The sequence below is a fragment of the Lottia gigantea genome (genome assembly GCF_000327385.1).
Source record: "Lottia gigantea unplaced genomic scaffold LOTGIsca_62, whole genome shotgun sequence".
NCBI lineage: Eukaryota > Metazoa > Mollusca > Gastropoda > Lottiidae > Lottia > Lottia gigantea.
The window spans coordinates 1,246,082-1,262,150 of NW_008710115.1; the positions used below are offsets into that span (position 1 = coordinate 1,246,082).

The following is a 16,069-nucleotide window of genomic DNA, read 5'->3' on the forward strand; positions in this document are numbered from 1 at the left end:
CTTAATCCACTTTCAATGATTTTAACAAAATCTATTATGAAATGGAAATTTTCCTTGTTGAAGTCAAGGTATTCTTAGAAGAAGTAAAGTCTAAATCAAAGATTACAAATATAATTACAATGTACATTCACATTCCAGAAAATTAATACAAACACTAGAGAAACTTTTTAAGAAAAATACCTCGTGCATAAAAGCATTCTCTATGAATTTCAGTATATGCAATTTGAATTTTAAAATGGTAAAGAAATAACTTTTATAGCATAATATGTAATTCATATTTACCTGTAAATGATAAATCGTGTTAATAAAACGACAATAACTTCTTTACGGAGTACACGTGAAAGACACAGTGAGATCACTGGTCTAGAACACTGTATGTTATTGAAGTCAACACAAACTGTCTCAGTCTGAAACTAACACAGCTTACCTATAGGTTTCTCTGATTCACATACTATTTCATAGGCCGAGCTTCAAAACAACTCGACGTACAGTTGAATTCTAAAAATCAATATTAGTATATATATAATGGAAGTCGAGATACGAGTTAACAACACTGCAAATAAATATATCATATACAATATATAATACTTTCGTTTCTGTGTAAATAACTTCAAATATTTCTCAAATTTATATCTGGACACCTTTAAGTGTAATATTACTTGATATAAAAGACTGTAGATTGTACGTTTAGGCGAAGAATTAAAAAAAAATCAATTAAAAAGAAAGATGTAATCGCGTCAGAGACCTATTTAAAGAGAGATATATAGTCCGGTCACGAATGACTGATTATATTTTATTGCAGTACTATAATGATTATGAATGGTTAAGGGCGTTATCCTTCAAATTTTTGAGTATCTTTTATACGGCCACGTGAAATGTGGATCGTATATTGACGTAACCCATGTCCGTCCACTCGTCCGTCCATACATGCTCGTAAACACTCTAGAAGGGGCAATTCTTGATTGATATTAATTGAACTAAGTGAAATTGTTATTTGTTATCATTTAATGAAGAGCTCTATTACAAACCAAAAAAGTTTGTAGTGTAAAACTTTCCCCATTCACCATTCTGTCAAAACATTCTTAATCAAAAACAAAGCTTTTATGAGTGGGCAAATATTTTCTTGCCTGGCATGCTACTAAAAATGTATTTACATTTCATTTTCCCTTTTTTCGATATTACTCCCAATATATAAATAATAATAAATAATCTCGAATGATATATAAGATTAATAATGCAAGAGTCTGAACTACTTCCAAATGGCTGCTTTTACGTTGAATCATTTTTGTCTCAGCACAAAGGTCTCCGTATTGGATTAATGGATTATTGTCTAGAAATGTTTATATTAAACACTTGTTTATGAAAATTAAAAAATCCGGAAGGGCGAAAAATACGTATATATAATATATTTCATTAAGCTTGAAATGTATTTGTTTCTTATTCCTTCTAATTTTAAAGTTTTATAACGTGAAGAAAAATTTTTTCCAACTTCAATCAAAACGTTACATTTCTATTCGAATATAGAACCGTTGATATTTAAGATCATTTAGATTTCATATGATTTTATCATTCAACAATTAAAGATTATAAGGTGTTCTCATTAACATAATCATGACCTAATCGTTCTTCTTCTGGTCATATTTTAGATTTACGAGAAAGTTTATTACAATGAATACAGAAATAATGAGAAAGCCCGGAAGGCTGGAGTCATGAAGAACAACAATCATTTCCAACGGATAAAAATGCTTCCAACATGTTCAGGCGTATACACGTGGGAGATCCCAGATAAGACTGCCTGTAATTGCGGTCATCAATTTGAAGATTCTGAATATTTTTTGATTTATAGTATTATGTAGATGTACAGAACAGATCATTTATCTTTTGCCACCAGCATATATAAAAACTTAGGTTTTATTACTTGGCACTAGATGTCCTTATATCTCTACTGAAATGTTCCATACACTTCTTACTCTTTTTACTTTTTCCAAATGATGTTGAAAAAATACTACAAAATTTTGTTTTTCTCTTGAAACTTTTTATTTATTTTCCATATAATTCAAATATTAGGCATGTGTTTCCCACTTTTCATATATTTATACATAATTGTTGGAGAGGGGTAAAAGAAGCGAAACCTGTTCTTCAATCCCTTTCAGAATGTTTATTTGAATATATTTTTGAATTAAATATTGTTAAACCTCAGTGCAATGACGCGGGGTAGAAGCCGACGATCCAACCTGTTGTCAGTTCAATAAACTGACTTATATTTGAATACAATCAATTCAGTTTGACTTTAAGCAATACATTCGACCAGCTATTTGTCTATTGTCAGGTTGGTATAACAATATTGTATTGTAGTCTTATGATTGTTAACTGAAATGATTTTCTCTGCGCCATAATCCGTAAATGTCATTTTATTTCCATCAAGGGATATTTTCTAATGTATCGTTTCTACTTCCAATACGCTGTTCGGCTGAAAAATTCTAAGCCAAAGAAGGATATCTCAATCTGATTGTAACAAACTTGCCACTAACAAGAACACTCATTAAATAAATGATAGATATAAGAGCTGAAGTGTTATAATTGTACCAAAACATCTTGTGAACTTATCCATTGATATTACCAGAAATGGACAAAGGAGAATGCCACAGATGATTGCAATGGTCACCTTTCTTGTATCAGCGATTTGTTTAGTTTGTACGTTAGTGGTGCAAGAAAGGTGGCTATTACAGTCATTAGACCGAAACATCTGTCTCTATTCTTGCCTCTGATAGCTATTTTGGCTGATGCCCTGTTAAATAGGAACATTCCATATCTTACCGGGACTTTTTGCACTTTTTTAGATATCTCGGATCTGAAAACCTTACATATTTGGAAAGATGAATATTTTTGAAGTTCAGTCATACCATCATTTTCTCCCTACACCATTTATGTCAAATCTACGGTTCCATTAAAGTCTAGGATCGGTCATTTATAAATGCGTACGCAGCCAAAAGTTCAAAAGTCACAGAGTCTGATAGTAACAAAACGAAAGTTACGACAATGCCCAACACTAATTTACAGTCATCATAAAGGTAATTTAAAACAATATTAGAAAAAAACTCCTGACTCTACTCAGGCTGACATCTGTCAAAATATCCATCAGAGGCTGGACTAGAGAAGATGTTTCGGACTATCAAGGCATAAGCTAACATTTTGAAGGTACATTCAACTATCGCTAATCCCGTGGGTAATGTTAGTTCAGCATGACACATGTTACGCATGCATTTGGTTTAGATGTTAGTATTCCAATGTACTTCTAACATAAAATATATTTTTATTACTGTTCGAAGAAAAACAAAAATAATTTATTCATTTTGAACTCAGTAACTTCATTTCTATAATGAAATTAAATTAGATTAAATTGAAATAAACTAATTTTCCTTTCAAACGAAATTCGATCACAAAGGAGTATTATTCGGTAACAGATGTTACATGTTTTTGTATAGGGCCTACCTGTAACTTCAATAGAACAAAATATTTCTATTTTCGAGAACCAACCAATATGTGACCTGAGACATAATTAAGATATAACAATAAAGAAATGTCTGACCACAAAAAAAAAATTTTGTTTTTCTTTCAAATTTAAATAAATATAAAGTTGACAATCCCCGACAATTATATCTTTGGTATATTTATATATAACACTATTTTAGGGTATACTTCTCCTATATTTTTCTTGTACACAACGTTTCAACAATCTACATTGTCGACATCGGGAAGTATAATACGAGAAGGTATATCTATATATATATATACATATATATATAGATAAATAAAAGACAATAGCAACAATTATATTTTATAATATAATATAAATAGGTCGTTCTAAACTTTATGGGAGATAAATCTTAATAATCCAAACAATTCAGCTTATTTTGAACAACAAACATTAAACTGGCATTCATTCAATCTCCTATGTAACATGTCACAATTCATGAAAAAACTTCGGGAAAACTGAGTTATGTAAATTATGCCACACCCATCTACAGTTACAATATATTCAATATATAGTGTTAATGTGCCTAATTCTGTGTTTTTAAGGGACTGGTGGGCCATTTTTTTGACCAATCATACTTTAGTCTTTGAAACGGAAATTTTTCTTAGCTAAGCCAATTCAGTGTTTGAATGTTAAAATGACGACTCATCAATTTAAGATACTCTGCGATATATATAAAAAAGACATACCGGTACATGTATTAAGAAATAGTGAGTAAAATTCCTAAAGAATTTTGAAAGGAATTATGCGATTTTCGCACATTTCTAGTAAATCTGTTCCTTTAAGGTACAATGAATCCAATCATTGAGTGATAATACGTTTTACATAATACGAAATGTGCATACTATGACTAGTATGACTCCCAGATATTCGATAATAAACTCGAATAATTGTCATTTAGGCAGAACTTCAGCCTCTCTCTTCAGCATTCTTTATCGTGACCTTATCTGTCGTAATAAAGATTGTCCAATGCTTCACTTTAAACAATACTGAACAATACTTAAAATCCAACTCTCTCCTTTAGTGACATCATCTCGATAAGTGTCATCACCACCAAGAGTGTTAGCAAAAGAGAAAGTTCTCGTCAATAGTTTCAAAGTTTCAACTGCTTTTGTGTTTTCTGAAGTCCGCGAGAGCATGCTGTCTTTGAATCTGTGCAGATTGACCCAATAATGGTGGAAGAAAATGATCACAGATTAATATGCTATATACTATGCTTGGACAACCTGAATTTGAATGGTTGGTTTTGGCGAATTGGAAATAAAATCTATTGATATTCTCAAGACGATCTCTTTGGTCAATACCATCAGGGGAATTGGTTAACAACTTGCTAGCAAAAAGATGGTTGGTGCCTCTGCAGTAAAGGAAATAAGTCCAAATGTAAATAAGGTATAATATTATCAGTAAACAATAATTGCTGCCGTTTTTATATGAATAATGAGGAACATCTTCGCTAATATAACAAAGATATTGGGGTTTATTAATTATCATGACAAAGGAACAAGAACTATTGCTGCTTACGAAAATCCTTACAATGATACGAGTAAGTATACTAAGATTGGATTGACTTTCATAATCTTTTCAAATAAGATAGAATCGTGAACCTCTGTCAAGATGGTAGACCTACCTTTGAATTTTAGATTTAGAACACATGCACTTTGCTGTGGTTAAATATGTCTATAATAGGCCTAATTCGTGTAATATAGATCCACGTTATCAAACTAATTTAATTAATCACGACGATCAGATAAAATAAAGAAGGTTTCCTCACGATTATTGGATTGCATAATATTTACTGTTTAATATAAATATTTTAGAGCAGTTTCTTAAAACTGTGAAATACAAATCATGAACAATATGCTTGATTACGAACGATACAACTGTGATTGGTAGCCTATACAGTTTTTCTGCTGTATGTATGGCCCTGATATCATGTTTGATTTTCTTCATAAGGGTACAGGCCGATGCGAATATATATTGTCATACTTGCCAGTTACAGCAAAAGAATGTGACCTGTAAATTTATAGATATCCGTCATTTTAACGGTTTCCCTTTTGCCAACCTATCTGCCAGCCTATTGGCCGTAATTTTTTAAAGAAAATGATTGAAGTGCAGTTTTACTTTCTGAGGATCCTTCTGCTTTTTATCGCCAGTACAAATTGAATGCACTTAAGCAAGTGTCCATGAACATTTCCAATCAGGTTGATATTTCATGTTGAAATGTGAAGTTTAATTTCACCCTTTAAAACGGAGCCCTTGATAAAATCTTAAGTAATTGGAATCCACCTTGCATATTTCTATTTTTCGATTTATTTTATTGAATCTATCCTCTCTCCTCCCCATTAATGGTATATATAGTTTGATAAAAAAGGGACATTTGAAAAGTTATGAAAGGAGCTGATATATAAGCTTATATCTAAAATCCTGTTTTTTGATCAAGTATCACAGACATTCCTATAAGACCGCAGTTTCAGGTTTGGACGAACTGACATAAGGCTGATAAATATATTTCTAATGCCGTCAATGAAATATTGACCGTAAACCTGAGACTATCTAAATATAAACCTCTGCCAATACAAAACTTATGAAGGGGAAGTAACTCAGATTCAAGATTTCGTTTTGTTGTTTCCCCGGTAGAAATCCACTAAATGTACGGTATCCAAGATGGACGCGCCCACGATAGACAATTTCTTTTGGGAGATGAAAATATAATTTCATTCTGACGTTTTAAAGGTAATGGTAGATTTTCAACTTTCTTGTATTCGAAAAATGGGGACGAGTTAAATCATTATTCAGGAAAAGTTGTCGATAGCGCCTATTGCGTTCAAATATTGACTCTGTTGTCGATATTGGCACCTTTTTTGAACAACATTTTGTGGCACTGTAATATTTTGTTTTTTTTAATTTTTGCGAGACTCTGGGGCATTTACACACAATCCTTGCCAGAGTATTTTGAATGTCCTACATGACATACATACATGTAGGCTAACAGTAACAAACCAAAGTTTATTATTTTCTGTCAAATTTTCAGATCTTGAGCAAACACCATAATACAACTGTGATAGTTTTCAGAGCATGAATGAAAACAATTTGATTCTGTAGCCATTACACTGCTTCAAAAAATTAGCCAATGGATCAAAATTACTTGTGAATGAATGTTTAATCAAGTATGACTAAACAAAAGAGTTGAGTCCCCCTGCCAATTTGCCATGGTCGGGAATAAATCCCATACCATAAGCTGAAATCCTTAAAATCAATTTTAGATGGAAATGTTAGAATTGTCTGCAATTTGCAGTGAATATTTTGGACAAATATTAGGTTCTTTCTGTTAAATTTTACATCAATAGCTCTTTGATAATTGCTAATTGATAATATTTTGCATTATTTACAGAAGATTTTGAGAATGTACTGTTATGTTCCATCCAATATCATTGACATGTTGAATACCGAAAATGGCTGAGTTGTCTCTTGTTAGTGTTGTTCTCTTTATAGCATCAGGAACTTTGGTAAGAAGAATTTATCATTTTACTGTAATAATGCCTAGAACAAGATACAGTACTTAAAATTTATAATTTGGATAATCTTTTGTACATTTTTCTTGAAGATTCATGGTCGTAAATGTTACTCTATATTCATTGGGTTTTAAATTTTTAACATAAATATTCATTTCTTTTGAGGGTAATATTCCAGAATACTGTTTCCTGATCATTATTATATGGTAGTAAACTCAGTGTCATTTTGTTGTGGGAGGCCAACCTTTTTTGCGTCCTAAGTTGATTTGGTGATTTCATAACATTACCCCCCTTGAACTATACTTGTGTGTCAGCAGAAAACAAAATTTAAGCCTTTGTTATTCTCTTCCATCCTGAATGATTCAGGATTTCACTAGTTTTTGAGATGTTGATTCAGTCTGAAATGATTTCATTATTTCAGTTGTTCTTTCTACTGTTTCTCTTGGCTAAAAGACAAATAGCAAGATTTAGTTATAGGTCAGCAAGGAGACCTCACATTTTTGTTGGATATGATTTACCAAAGGTTGGTGGCTTAATATCAAGTTTAATTTTTTTTATATAAATAAGATTTCATTCACCATCATTAATATGTCTAATAGATATTAGTAAAAAGTTAAAACAGGTACAGCTCTTGAAAACTCTAGCTGTGTCATCACAGGTACTGCAATTCAACTGGCTATACCGGTATATTGAGCTATCCCATATCCACATGGCTTGGCAGATTGAATTAGAGCTATAATGTATGTAGCTGTCATGGATATTTCGGCACACTTACTTTTGTTTGTTTTTTTCTTCAGACAATGAAACTTGAAATACAGAGAAGATTTGAGAGAGTAAATTATATACAATATGAACCAGTTTTATTAACAGAAAAAATGAATGATGTGTCATCTATAGGTAAACATAATCAATCTATTGACTTGATAGGTTTTTTATGCTAACTTCATATGAGATTTTAAAAAATTTATAGTGCTCAAAGCAGTTAACAGATATCAGGTAACACAATATCAAGTATACGTAGAAAGTAAACCAGGTATATGTATATTATTGGTTGAGTGTTACTGTACTTTTTAATTTGTATATTTCAGTACCAAATCATTATCATTACAGAATGAAAGCAATGGATGCTTTTACTAATGCCAGTAAGTATTTTTTGTCTTTGTTTTAAAGGGATAGGTGTGCCATTTTGGGGGGTTGATTTGAGTCTAGTTTTGAAGTACTAGAAATGTATAAACTATTCATCCTTTCACATTCAAGTTCAGATAATTCTGGACACACATGGATTTGAAAGCTCAAGTTTTGACTGTGAGCTGTTAACTCTATTATTGATTGGCTGAGCAAATATTCTCGTTTTTGAGACTAAAGTATGATTGGTCAGAAAAAATTGCACATCTGTCTCTTTAACTTCTGTTAATTGTGGTGGCTTTGGATTTCCATGAGGTGCTATTGCAGCATTGGTTAAGATAGTTACCGACACAAGTTATAACATTGTTTGTACTGTTATTCGTGTAGATCAGAAAGTCTGCTGATGTAGCACGCATATCTGGAAGGTTAAACTTAGTGTAGCATGTACTCTCTGACTTGCTTATTGACTTAGTGTATACTGAATTTCGTCCAAATAATTTCTTTTGGCTCGAACTCATAGTATTTTTTATCCTGAAAATCCATTTATGCCATTTGAAAAGCATCATATCTTTAACTTTTGTTTTTCAGTTGAATGTTTGATGAAACAAGATGATTCTATAAAGTTTAGAAATCCATATGAAACAATGCAACATTATTTATGTTCATTATGTCCAACATCTATCAATGATTCTCATGATTCTACTATTATTTATCAGTTTTCACAATCTTATGATCATGCTCGTCACAATCATGTTGTAAGTACCATAATGTTATTTATTCTAGTTTATTTAATTAGTCAATAATATTCAGATTATTTAAATAATATTTCAGAGTCTTGTTCGGAACAATCGAAAAAGCTTGTAATAATTCCAAGGAACTTTGTGATAGCTGTTACGAAACGCTTAGCTTTATTGAAACTGCAAGTAGCTGTCTGACTGAAAAATGAAATCTTACAAATCAACACTATCAGTCAATAGACGTAACAAGTTTAGAAAATCTTTTTACAATCTCTTGTTGAACACCTTTTCTTTACGACCTGACTATCATTTTCAAATACTTAAGGCATTGAAATAAAGCTCTCAGAGTTTAAATCTGAACTATTTTTTTTACTTGTATTTTCTCATTATAGGAATTTCAAAAAGAAGAATATGTTAATTATATGGAATTATTAGAATCTATTTTAATTATGTAAGTTATGTTATTTAGAACAGCCAAACAGCAGTGATTAACAAGTTGAATAAATTGCATAGTAACAGGTGTTTAATTGAGTTAACAGTAAATTATAGAATAATATAAGAACACACTCTGTATTTTCAGTATGATTTCAAATAGAACGTGTTATGCATCATGAATTTGAAATTAATGTACGACTTTAAAAAAAAGTTAACAGTTTTTTGTTTTTTTTCATACAAAATTTATGGAGTTTCAATGCCTACTTCAGATGGTGATAAAGGACACTGAATAAAAATCTAATACTAATATTTAAAGTTGCTTTTTGAAGGAAAATACTTACCTGATTTCTCTATCTGAAAAATCATTTTTTGCATTGCCATAAGTTAGGATGGGACTTGGATCATGAACTGGTTTAAAACATTTCAAAATTCCAAATTTTATGGTCTATCACTGTCTTTTATTTATAATTCAGGATAAAAGCAGACCAAGTTAATCGTATTAATAATTCTAAATGGAAAACTGGTGTGACATCAGATACTGAAGTAGTATATAGAGCTGGTAAACATGGCTCTGTTGAAACAACTCATATTTTAGCATCTTCACAATCACCATCAAGAGAACCACCCAAACCCAATCCTCGACTGAGATCTAAGTCTGATATAAATATACCTGAAAATAAATCTAGTGGTTATAGTAGTACTGATAGATCTAGTAGTTCTAGAAGTAGTGCTGAAAAACTCTTACCTCTCTCTCACATATCAGATAAAGATGAAAGTGTTTGAGACTGATTTTAAACTTATGATAATGGTTTTGAATGGAAAGTTTTTAAAGGAGTAAACTTATGTATAATGGTTGCAATAGAAAGTATTTTGAATCAGTAAACGTTAATGGGATTTTGATACAAATGCAATCAAGCTGTTTGATGGAATACAAGTTTGACAAAATTTATTTTTTGTAATTTGTTGAAGATAATGATTTTTACGAGTAACATCAATTCAGTCAGGACATGTGAAGAATAGAGGTGCTAAAATAGGTGCAAGATGGCTAGAATTCAATCAACAAATACAAAGGAATTATCCAAAAATGTTGGAGATAATGGTTTTAACACAATCACAAGTGTTTAAAATTAGTTGAAAGATGAAATCCAGACAGATGAAGAAATAGATTCTCTAAAACAAGTGTGAGATGATGGTTTTAACACAAATTCAATCCAGACAGATGAAGAAATAGATTCTCTAAAATAAGTGTGAGATGATGGTTTTAACACAAATTCAATCCAGACAGATGAAGAAATAGATTCTCTAAAATAAGTGTGAGATGATGGTTTTAACACAAATTCATTCCAGACAGATGAAGAAATAGATTCTCTTGAAAAGATCGAAATATTGGAATGGTGCAAATTGATGCTATCAGTGTCCCTGATACACATAATTTTTTTAAGAAAACCTCCATTTATGGGAATTTGGTAAAATAAGTAGCATGTTTTAAGGATATATAGTAAGTATTTCCCAATAGTTTTTAATAGAATACCATAGAATCTGTGATAATGAATTATGAGTTATTGTATTTGATGATGTGTGTTTTGATTTTAACTATATTACAAGATTATTTTCAATATTATTCTATTTATGTATTTATATTGGGTGGCTGTAGAGAATGATTTTATTTTCTGACGTTTAAGCTAAAATTAAGTTTTTTTGATCTCAGGGAGACCTTACCTTTAACCTCAGAGTAAGTGTTTAATTGGCTTTAATCTTTAAATTTAACAACAAACAATGCTTCTTTCTGCTGCTCGTAGTACTTTTTAAAATGAAAATCTTACATGTGGGTTGTGTTGACTTGAAGAAAAGGTATAAGTGGAAATAATAATAATAACTCTTTATTTTATATTGGTCTAAATATCCAGTAAGTTTTTAACAATCTCACTGCAGTAATCTACTAATTGTATTTCATTAGTGTTTTAGAAAATGTGTTTATAGTCTCACTCACTATTTCAATTGATTAAAAATACACAAGAGAATGTTACTAACAGTGGGAAATCTTTGTCACTAATTCCACCCCTTATTTCATGAATTACTGGGATTTCGCCTATATTGTCAGCTTTCTATAAGATGTGTGGAACAGATAGCTGAAATTGAACTCTATTTTCCAGACATTTTCATCCAATCATATAAAATCATATTCAAATATCTGTTTGGTATGCCAAAATGGTGCCAAAACCACTATGAAGTAGAGAATCACTTAAATTTCAAATCGCTACAAATTGTTTCAATATAAAACAGTACTGAATCTTTGCAAAAATGTTACACAATAGTTGTTTTTATCAGTTGATAATAGTATTATTTTATTTTAAATAAGGTGATTCTAATTAATTTACATCATCTTCAAACATCACCATATTAAAGTGCAATATTCATTTTAAATAAATTAATCATCAAACAGTTATCTGAAACTTGCTAAATTTTAATGGTTGACCTTTTTGCAGAAAAATTACACTAAACTAAAGATTTTTCACACTAGCATGCGACTTTTTTGACCTTTTTGGGTAATGTTATCAAATGTTGATAAATCACTTTTAAATCACCCTTAAAATAAAACCAGAGCTTATATTTTCAATGCTTTCAAAAAAGCAAACGTCAGCATGTCGTCAGCATGTCACATACTGCTCAATCAAGTGATAAAATAACTGTATTTGTAACAGACTGCTTTATTTTGCTCAAATATATTAGTATTTATGCCGTTGGTGCTCTTTCTGTATTGTATATATGAGTTACTATCTACATTCACATAATCTGATTTAGAACTAGTTATTTGAGCTGCTAAGTCTTAGGTTAAGACCCCAAAAAAATGGAGTAACCATCTTGTATGGTCCCTTAATAACAGTTAATTGATGATCTTCTGTGTTCAATAACTGTCGTGACACTTTTTATTTTTCAATCATAATATCACTTTTATTCCGTTAATTGTATTGTAAGACTTATTTTCATTAGAATCTTTTGTATTTTCACTATTTGTAGTTGTTTGTGTTCTAATTTAAGATCTCCCATTCTTTTATGTGTATCACAATTTCAATGGAATTTTCTCAGTGCTATGTAAATAAAATTGATACCAAATGATATAATAATATGGATTGACATGTCTTTAATTCCCAAGTATGAATAAAATCCCCGTTTCTCAACTTGAGGTTTAGAGGAATACAACATACAGGGGGTTATATTTGAGAAGTCGTTAAGAATTTAATGATAAAATATCCTACACGCATCTGTGGCGATTGTATCAGCTAATCACTGTTTACGGCTTAGGACCCGGTCTACTACTGTACTGTGACACTTTACTTTTCGGTTGTTCCTGTCACAGATAAGGAGTAAAAAGTGTTTTATTGGAAAACTAGCTGCTAGATCCTTTGGGTCAGTAAACGATTGTGACTACGAAGGAACATTACAATAAAATGACTCCATGCATCAATAGATCTGATTATCAAACGTGTTGTCTATCTTATGAAGGCTACTACACATGCAATCCATGATCTGACTAGATTCCTCTTGAATCTTGTTTTAAGATCCGATATCAAAAGTTTCGTCAATGTATCACACCAAATTTCAGTTTTGGCTACTCCAGTGAAAGTTACGATTAGCATTTCATATGAATTCAGAGTAGCTATTCGAAATGTTCCAGTTATTGTCTTCAGATTGATCATGCCAATGACCGATAATATTACTGTCCCATCTAAATTTCCCTCGTTGTGAAACCGCATGTCGTTGAGTTGTTCTGAATTGAACCTGTGAAAGATTAAGAGCTACCAGTCACGTAATATTTTAAATATTTTATCTAAAAATGTACTTTGTAAAGAAACATAGGACCTATAATGAGACCACAATAATAAATATATATCAATGAATGATTAACTAGTTGACTAGACTGGACCGGAATGATAGTAGAGATACCAGATAGTAAGGGTTAAAGTCTCAACAAGAGTGTCCATTGACCGTATGATTTGGCATAGCGCCTAGTGTCCTTGAGGACATCATGTAATTAATGTACCAGAACTAGAAGTAATATTTAACTTCAGGCTACAAAAATATATTGAACTTTTCAAATGGTGGCATTTAAAATATGAAAATAAGGTATGAGCTAATTCGTGATTTTATTTTTGTCTGATCATAGAAATATTATATTATAATTTCTCAAATTAAACCCTGAATTAGAAAGTAAGGAATGTAGAAGAACAATATCTAGAGACAGTGAAAATAGAAAGTAGAGAGAGTGGGAACGAAGAACATGATAACATGATTTAGTAATGAGCAAGAAATAAGGAAAGTAACAAGAAGCAGGGTAGTGTAAATTACAGAGAGGGATAAAGACAGTAGAGAAAGGGGGTGGTGGTAAAACGAAAGGAAGAAGAGACAGGGAGAATATATAGGGAAAGAAGAGACAGTAAAGAGAAAACATTAAGCAAGTAGAGAGATGGGAAAAAGAACAGGAAAGTATAGAGGTATTGGAGAAAGAAACAAGGCGAGGAAGAAGAGAGCGTGTGTGAGAACAGTTTAAATGAGAGAGCCAGGGTTTGGGTGAGAAATTGGAGAAGAGAATATACACGAGGTTAGATAGACTAGTGAAGAGTTGGAGATAGAGAAAGCAGTAGAAGAAGAGAGTGATGTAGGTATGAGGAAGAAGCTTAGCCAGAGAGAGAGAGAGAAGGTATCCTTAGTGGGAATTATCTTAACATTGAGAGGTACACATGGTACCTCCGTGCAATGCTTCGAATTACAGTACTTCGAAGACTTATTGTGGTTCATTTTTCACATATTAACACGACTTCCCAATGTCTAAACCATACGACTAAAATTGGAAGATAAAAAATTTTCTAATGTAGCCTCGATGGTCAAATTTAATTTGAGAGAAATAATTCCCTTGAAATAAACGTATAGGAAACGTAACTATTCAAATTAAGAAATTAATTCGCAATTTAAAATGTTTCCTGTTGGACGTCTAAAATAACATGATAAATACAAAGGATCCAGCTATTTCTCACAATAGGCCTACGGTCCATAGTTGTTCTACAAGATTTTATACTAGCGACCAACGAGCGTTGCTTAATATTTCTAGATTTAACAAATATTGTCATGAAAAATATTGATTGATTCGCAGATCGTGATTAATTGGAATTTTGACCATTCAAATAGCAGAATGCAAATTGCGATACGATATCGCTAAAATTGAACTCTGACATCTATTATGAAATAAAATGAAAAAAGAAATCCTGTTCTGTAAAGGCGGACAACGATATGAAAAGGGAGAACTGTGGAATAAGCGTTCCGTTTTCGATTTTTGACTGCTGATGTATCATGAACTGACGATGCAAATAAAACCATTATCATTTTCTATTAAACTTTTGGTGATTTTCACTTGATACACTATATTGAGGAAAACTACACGATCGATATACTAGCGTGGACCCTATTGTTCTAGTCTACTGATTGACGTCATTCTGTTTCTACATTATCCAGTCTTTTAACCTGAACAAAAAAGAGTATTTCAATTGGATATCAAGCAACAATGCGAAAGAATAACTTGGATATTGTGGCCTACTAAGAGTGAGAACATAAAGCAGATTTAAACTGGGTTTTGATAGATGAATAGTTTGTGCAAATTTACATAATATTCATCCCACTTTAAATGTTTCTTGGTGCCAATTGTCAAAAGTAGTATCCGGGCGCCATATTTTACTGCGCGTGCTAGTCTGAAGCAGACGACATGGAGAATGAAACAATGTTGCGATCTGTGGAAGAAACCAGGTTTATACTACAACCAGTTTGGGATTTAAGAAAAGGCTATGAAGATTATGTGCGATCTCCGCTTTTCCCCGTCTTTCTATCCGTTGGATACTACTTTCTTCTATGCATTCCGTTTACGTTTGTGGATATATATTGTAAGAATATGAACTGGTACAAGAAGTATAAAATTCAACCGGATAAAGATGTTGCACCGCCGCTCCTATGGGATACTTTAAGTCTCACGTTTTGGAATCATTTATTGTTTATCATGCCAACTGCAGTAGCACAATGGATCTGGACCCCACCAACACCGCTTCCAGACACAGCACCAGCACTGTTTGATTTTATATGGCAACAGATAGCCTGTCTTTTAGTATTTGATTTTCAATATTATGTTTGGCATTATACCCATCATAAAATACGGTTTCTTTACCGACACATCCATGGCGTCCACCACCGATACAGTTCTCCGTTTGTCTGGACAACCCAGTATCTACATCCATGGGAACTGGTAACCGTAGGTTTACTAACTACTACCAACACCTGGTTCTTTAATTGTCACTGTTTGACGACTTGGAGTTATATGATTGTTAGTATATCAATTAGCGTAGAGGGCCATATAGGTTTTGATTTTCCCATCCTCTTGTACAATTGGATACCTTATGGTTTTTATGGAGGATCACCAAAGCATGACATGCACCATCAAAAACCACTGACCAACTACCAGCCATTTTTTAATCATTTTGATAAATTGTTTGGCTCCTATTGTCCACCTATGTCTGCTGGGGGCCAGAAATCAAAGGCTCTACAGGACTACGAGAGACGATATCGAGAAACTAAGAAGAGAGGCTAATATTGTTCTGTGATTATTTTCTTTTCAATCGTTTAAGACCTTTAATTCTAGTTTATGTCAATTGAAATTCAGCGTCGATCTGGGGTAGGTTATTTCA

General features: G+C 32.0%; 2 protein-coding genes across 2 annotated transcripts; both read left to right on the top strand.

Moving 5' to 3' along the window:
* Positions 1-6,987: 6,987 nt before the first annotated feature.
* LOTGIDRAFT_166943 (hypothetical protein) lies at positions 6,988-10,127 on the top strand (the record flags this gene model as incomplete). Its single annotated transcript, XM_009064403.1, has 7 exons — positions 6,988-7,041; positions 7,469-7,570; positions 7,845-7,944; positions 8,136-8,189; positions 8,761-8,927; positions 9,302-9,360; positions 9,818-10,127. 7 exons carry the CDS (start codon positions 6,988-6,990, stop codon positions 10,125-10,127), a joined length of 846 nt encoding a protein of 281 aa, XP_009062651.1.
* A 4,747-nt stretch (positions 10,128-14,874) lies between these two features.
* On the top strand, positions 14,875-15,885 carry LOTGIDRAFT_194826 (hypothetical protein; the record flags this gene model as incomplete). The annotated part of the gene is made up of 1 exon (XM_009064404.1): positions 14,875-15,885. A coding segment is annotated over exon 1 (786 nt), but the record flags the coding sequence as incomplete, so codon positions are not given.
* Between the last annotated feature and the right edge of the window lie 184 nt (positions 15,886-16,069).